General features: G+C 43.0%; 1 protein-coding gene across 1 annotated transcript in view; it reads left to right on the top strand.

Annotated features, from left to right (window-relative positions):
• Positions 1-6,474, top strand: part of kcnn4 (potassium intermediate/small conductance calcium-activated channel, subfamily N, member 4) — a 57,498-nt gene extending 51,024 nt beyond the window's left edge. Inside the window, exons 7-9 of the mRNA XM_080425302.1 lie at positions 2,915-2,984; positions 3,534-3,703; positions 5,951-6,474. Of these exons, the coding sequence (XP_080281428.1) occupies positions 2,915-2,984; positions 3,534-3,703; positions 5,951-5,954 (244 nt within the window). The 3' untranslated portion in view covers positions 5,955-6,474. The remainder of the gene's footprint in view (positions 1-2,914; positions 2,985-3,533; positions 3,704-5,950) is intronic.
• The last annotated feature ends 564 nt before the right edge of the window (positions 6,475-7,038 follow it).

The raw sequence follows: 7,038 nt of genomic DNA on the forward strand, positions 1-7,038 counted from the left end.
TGGTTACATTTTACACTCTCAAGGGTTAAAGATCTATAAGGGTCCATTTGGTTACATTTTACACCCTCAAGGGTTAAAGATCTATAAGGGTCCATTTGGTTACATTTTGCACTCTCAAGGGTTAAAGATCTATAAGGGTCCATTTGGTTACATTTTACACCCTCAAGGGTTAAAGATCTATAAGGGTCCATTTGGTTACATTTTACACTCTCAAGGGTTAAAGATCTATAAGGGTCCATTTGGTTACATTTTACACCCTCAAGGGTTAAAGATCTATAAGGGTCCATTTGGTTACATTTTACACTCTCACAGAGTTAAAGATCTATAAGGGTCCATTTGGTTACATTTTACACTCTCACAGAGTTAAAGATCTATAAGGGTCCATTTGGTTACCAACTCTCCATCATGTAGCTGGGGACCACCTGGAACCCCCTCAAAGGACCACTGGTGGTCCCCGGACCGCTGGTTGAGAACCAGTGCTCCAGAAGCATATGGTGCAGTGTGTGTGTGTGTGTGTGTGTGTGTGTGTGTGTGTGTAGACGCATTGAGGATTCCTCTTAGAAGGATATTCTGGTGCAACGCTCCACTAACAGGCTGTCTCAGCACACATGATGGAAGCTTCCCTGCAATATTGGTTTCCGTTTTTTCTTTTTTTGGGTTCCTTCTGGTTTCATCCAACTATAGAGACCGAATGTAGCGGTTTTTCCACCGCCCGTCCGCCAAGATCCTTCTAGCGACGGAGCAATTTAATGTTACACAGCATGACCGCCGCGTGTGTTTTATGTCAACAATTCACAATTTATAGTTTAGGAATTTAGCAGATGCTCTTATGCAGAGAGAATGAGGGTGAGGTGGAGTCTGCAAAATTAGTTAAAGGTAGGGTAAGTGATTTACTTTGGTTAAAATAAGTGTTAAATAGCTCTATATTGTGATAGTACTCATTGCTATAGAGTGTTTGTTCAGTAAAAGGAGTCTCCCATGTCTCTCCAGCTCTTTATTAAACAGAAAATGCATTTTCAGTGCTCTCTCCTGATTGGCTTAAATGTTGTCACCTACCTGAAAATGTACTATATTGTGTTTACTAAAGAGCTGGAGAGACCCCTGTGACCCAACAAACACTCTGTAGCAATGATTACTATCACAATATAGTACTTTAACCTTTTTAACAAAAACAAACCCGACTACCACAGGTCACGTGACCCGACTAGTAGAGGTCACATACATAGACATATAAAGGCAGACGCCTCCTCCGGCTCTGAGGCGTCTGTATCTCGGGCGCGCACCAGCTTCCGCCCTCCCTCCAGAAGTTTACGCGTGTGTAACTTTTTACATTAAACAAAAGTATTTTTTTAAGTTTTGACTTCACTGCAATTACAGTCACAATGTAGGCATTTATCCAGAGTGACTTACAGTAAGCAAGGTAAACACATACATCAGTAAACTAGGATCGACAGGTAAACCAAGAACCTACAGTAGAATTAGTCTAAACAATACACTATAATAATCTGTACATTAATACTAAAGGAAACCCATTTTCCTTTTTGAAAATAAACATTCCACTTTTTTTTTTAAATACCCTAACTGCAATTTATTGTCTTGAGTGTCTGCCCCCGACACCTGCGCCAAAATAAAACAGGCATGGGAAGATGCACTGGAGATGTATTTATATTATGTACCATTTCTGAGGTTGTTATTGTGTTCCTTGGCACTATGGTGCTACTGGCGGGAACAATTTCACACTAACATATTATGTAGCCACAACCACTAAAACCCCTATTTATACTTTATTCACCGGGGTCCCCCAGGGGTCTATCTTTGGGCCACTCCTTTTCTCCCTCTACACTAAATCTCCTTGGCAAAAATAGCCGATATGCAATGTTCACCAATTTGTTTTAAAGCTTGTAGGCCTATAGATACGGTAGGCTATTTTCCCTTATTTGGTGGTTATAATGTATTTCTGTATGTTTGGGTGAGGTGGGTCCTTTCCTAGCAATGAAGTGAAGTCAGAAGTACAATATTTGTCTTTGACATGTACAGTAAGTAAGTAGCCTTTGGAAGCAATGGTTCCCCGAGCCATGTGGTCCATAGGGGCAGGAGCCCATCTCCTGTTTCTGTAGCGTGATGTACAACTACACCCCCTGGACATGACGCTAGTCAAGGGCCTTACCCCCCCAACCCAACCCTTGATGCTGAGTGCCAACGCATTGGGTCCCATTTTCACAGTCTTTGGTATCGTGACCTGCCCAGGGAATCGAACCCCAACCTCCCAATCTCAAGGCGAACATTCTATCCACAAGGCCACTGAGCTGTAGAGGGTTTGATGTAGTGACAGGAGTGAGTTTAAGTCATTTCGCAGAATGTTCGCCTAATATGTCATGCCCACAACAGGGACACGAGGGTTGATGAAAGAAATGTAAGGTCCTGTACAAATAATGACAAAACTAACAGGGACTATACTTGTGGGATCGCTTTAGCGATCACTAATGTTATCTAATGTTATCTAATGTTACTAATGTTATCTTCACTAGTTATTATCATTATTCCGCCCGTTTTTGGATTGGTCAAGCTTCACGTGACATCACAATACGTAATATAAATAGGTAAGACAGAATTAATCAGGAACAGTACTTTCTAGTGTGATACTATCAACATTCATCCTTAGCGATCCCACACTGTTTCTTCAGGAACAGTACTTTCTAGTTAATACTATTACTGATAACATAATTAGCATTTTTCTACTTCAAATGGCAGTTTAATAGTTCATTAAACTGCCATCGTATCATTACTGTAGCTGCAGATATTAAGTGTGTGTATGTGTGTGTGTGTGTGTGTGTGTGTGTGTGTGTGTGTGTGTGTGTGTGTGTGTGTGTGTGTGTGTGTGTGTGTGTGTGTGTGTGTGTGTGTTTGTGTGCAGATTCCGTCACCTGCGTCTCAAACAGAGGAAGCTGAGAGATTACGCCAGCGAGATGGTGGATCTTCCCAAGGTACTAAACTACACCCCTACCGATCTACAAGCTCTACAACACTTCACATCGTTACGCGTTGTGAGCTTGTAGATCGGTAGATAGATACCATTTTCTGTACTTTTACTTCTACGAACCTTTCCTCCACTGCAATTAATTGAAAACTTTAGTTACTAGTTACTTTGTAGATTTTGATTATTATTACAAAACATATATTAACCACTTCAGCCCTATTACATTTCGGCCATTTGAAAATAGCAGATCTACAAGCTCACAATGCGTCGCATCGCGACGCATTGTGAGCTTGTAGATCTGCTATTTTCAAATGATTTGTATACATTTTATACATTTGAAAACTTGACATTCTGCCCAATGAGTTCTTCTTACTTTTGTAACTTTAATTATATTTTGATGCCAATACTTTTGCACTTCTACTCAAGTAAATTTTGAATTCCAGACTTTTACTTGTAAGTTAACAGAGTATTTCTACATCGCAGTATATCGATACTTTTACTGAAGTAAAAACCTTTGAGTATACTCTTCCCACCACTGTGTATGTTATGTTGGCAGATGCAGATGATCATGTGTGACCTGAGCGCCAACTGGAACAGCTCGTACCGAGAGCTGGAGCAGAGGATCGTGTCCATGGAGCGCAAACTGGACGAGCTGGGGCGCTGCTTCCAGCAGACCACCGAGCTACTGGCCGCAGCCCTGAGGCTACGCAACAACCAGGAGATCAGGTAGAATGACCCTACAGGTTAAAGGGATATTTCACTTTCAAAAAAAATGTTGGTCATTTTATCGTCTACTCAGGCCTTTGTGAGCCCCCCAGACAGTTTTTAAGTTGCTCGATTCAGTATTTAGACATTTGATATTCATTTTATCAGACACGCCCCCTTCCTATACAAACCCATTGTAACTTCAAACTCCATTTTAACCATGTTAGATTCATCAAAAACACCCGTCCTTGGTTCTGGTGACTCACCCTGCCCCCCTAATACGCGAGGGGGCCGTGTTTTTTCAATTACTTTTTTCATTTATTTTAAATATTCTTTTTTGAAAATTGAAAAAATAAAATACAATAAAAAAATAAAATAAAATAAATGAAAAAAATTATCGGAAAAACACGGCCCCCTCACGTATTAGGAGGGCAGGGTGAGTCACCAGAACCAAGGACGGGTGTTTTCGACGAATCTAACATGGTTAAAATGGAGTTTGAAGTTACAATGGGTTTGTATAGGAAGGGCGTGTCTGATAAAAATGAATATCAAATATATAAATACTGAATCGAGCAACTTAAAAACTGTCTGGGGGGTTCACAAAGGCGTGAGTAGATGATAAAATTACAAAAACTTTTTTTTAAGTGAAATATCCCTTTAACCAGGACATTCAGTTAGAACTAGAAACAGTGCTCCTCGGAGCACACGGGTCTCCGCCAGGTCTGGTAGGTTACTGCCATGCCATGCTGGGGGCGGCAGTGGCTCAGGGGTAGAGTGGCCGGTAGAACAGCCGGATGGCGAACCGCGAGGTTCCCAGTTTCGATCCCGGGCTCCCCCAGAGTTGGTGTCGAGCAAGACGCTGAACCCCTTAATTGTTCCCCATGAGCAGGTTGGTGCCTTGCATGGTTTCCTCCGCCATCGATGGGTGAATGTAATGCACAATCTATGTGAAGCGCTTTGGATAAAAGCGCTATATAAATGCACCATTTACCATTGTGGGCCAGCAATATTGAATCTACATGTTACAAGCATAACATACATTTCAAGTTAACGGCGGACTCTTATCGCGCGATAAAAAAATTACCGCCGTTAATCTATTCTCAAAGTTGGGTCTGGGAGCCAATTACATTAGCTGATGTATACCTGGTCGAATTACTCTGTGTCTGTGTGTGACTGTGTGTGTGTGTGTGAGTCCTGCACGGGTCCAATTTTGAGAACCCGCGCCCGCCCCGCCCGTCAATACTCAGATCCGTAGACCGACCCGTCACCCGTGATCATTTCAAAATACGAACCAGACCCGCCCCGCCCGTCAAATAAACGACCCGTTGTCCGCCCGTTTACCCGTGTAAAATGTAAATCCTATTGAAAAGTGTGTTGAAAAAGATAGCAGCCTTCAACAACAGCGTTACATTCAGTGGTCAGGTTTGTAGAAAGAAATCAAGTGAAGACGGAGGAGCGAGCTTAAGCCACACGCGAACGCGCATCTACGCAGCACACATGTGTCGTTGTTTACGTCATCATATACTTTTAATTTGAAGGTTTAACAGGATGTTCAATGTGTTTTTGTGAGTTAAGATAACTGACCAGCATGCTCCATGCAGTTGTGCTGTTAAGTTACACAAGTTACGTTGTTTGGGCGGAAACAGTGCTCTCTGATTTTCACAATAAAATGATACCCAAATGAGCCAATTTAATCTAGATTAATCTAGATTAACTCCAGGATTGCAGATAGATTAATCTAGATTAAAAAAAAAAATCTATGCCCACCTCTAATATGAATGTGTACTGCTGAACATAGAGAAAGTTAGTCTGTAAGAGGCTGCTCTGTGATATAAATATATTTATATCCATGTGTTGATTGATTGAAACCTTTATTTTAAGGGAAATCTATTGAGACCAGGGTCTCTTTGTCAAAGTTCAATGTTATCCACAATCATTTAGAAACTGTAATGCAGACGCACATGGCTAGTTGAGGCAGGCAGCTCCTGGTCCTGCATGGCTGTGTCAGGTGACCTTTTTCAATGCTAAGTATTGTATTCAAAGCTAAGTATTGTATTTGATCATGTTTTTGTCTGACTTTCATCCTGCTTAGCAGGGTCCAGTAGTGACTGAGAATCAGTCATAGTTGCCAAAATAAACTGTATTCGCAATGTATCTTCAATTAAATGATTCCTTTCAATATGTGAGTTATCTGACTGAAGAAATAAGCTGCAACGGTAATTTTTTCTGTCTCAAATGGTTTATTATTGTTTTCGTCTCTCTCTACAGGTGACATATGGGCTATAATGGCTGATTTATACGTATTTGCTCGCTGGTGTCGCACACCGAAAACGGCAGATCTGCAAGCTCACAACGCGTCTCACAGCACCACACATTGTGAGCCTGTAGATCCGCTATATTTCAGTGTGCGACGCGGCACGCAAACCAAGTATACATCACGCATTAAAAGACTATCAAAGACTGGAGAAATGGGACAGTAATCCTTCGGTCTGCCCGTCCGTCCATCTACTACTGCTTATCCGGAGTGGGGTCGCGGAGGCAGCAGTTCCAGCACAGAGCTCCAGACTGCCTTTTCCCCGGGCCCACATTAGCCACTTCTAGCTGGGGGATCCTGAGGAGGAAGAGACCACACTAGCTGCCCAAACCATATCGACTGGCTCTTTCCACGTGAAGGAGCGGTGGCTCTACTACGCATCTCTCCGGGACGACCCAGCTTCGTTCTTACCCTAAAGTGCAAAACACGCTGCCCGCGGCGCGACCATCGACGTGCTTCAAGTGCCGCCCGTGGCACCGACAGGAAGTGTCGGGGTGCCACGTATAGGTGCTGCACCCCGACTGAGCAGCCTGGTGAGCTATATACTGTAGCTCACCTGGTGAGCTATATACTGTAGCTCACCTGGTGAGCTATATACTGTAGCTCACCTGGTGAGCTACTATATACTGTAGCTCACCTGGTGAGCTACTATATACTGTAGCTCACCTGGTGAGCTATATACTGTAGCTCACCTGGTGAGCTATATACTGTAGCTCACCTGGTGAGCTACTATATACTGTAGCTCACCTGGTGAGCTACTATATACTGTAGCTCACCTGGTGAGCTACTATATACTGTAGCTCACCTGGTGAGCTACTATATACTGTAGCTCACCTGGTGAGCTACTATATACTGTAGCTCATGGGTTCCCAAACTTTTCAGCCCACGACACCAAAATAATGCGGCCATTGACTCGCTCGCGACACCACCTAAACCTGGAGGTAATTCATAATTTCGCGACCCCACCGTCTCCCGCGACCCCAAGTGGGGCCTCGACCCCAGCTTTGGGAACCCCTGCTGTAGCTCACCAGGCATTCTGTTT

Source organism: Gymnoscopelus braueri, assembly GCF_963280865.1.
Source record: "Gymnoscopelus braueri genome assembly, chromosome: 4".
Classification (NCBI taxonomy): Eukaryota; Metazoa; Chordata; class Actinopteri; order Myctophiformes; family Myctophidae; genus Gymnoscopelus; species Gymnoscopelus braueri.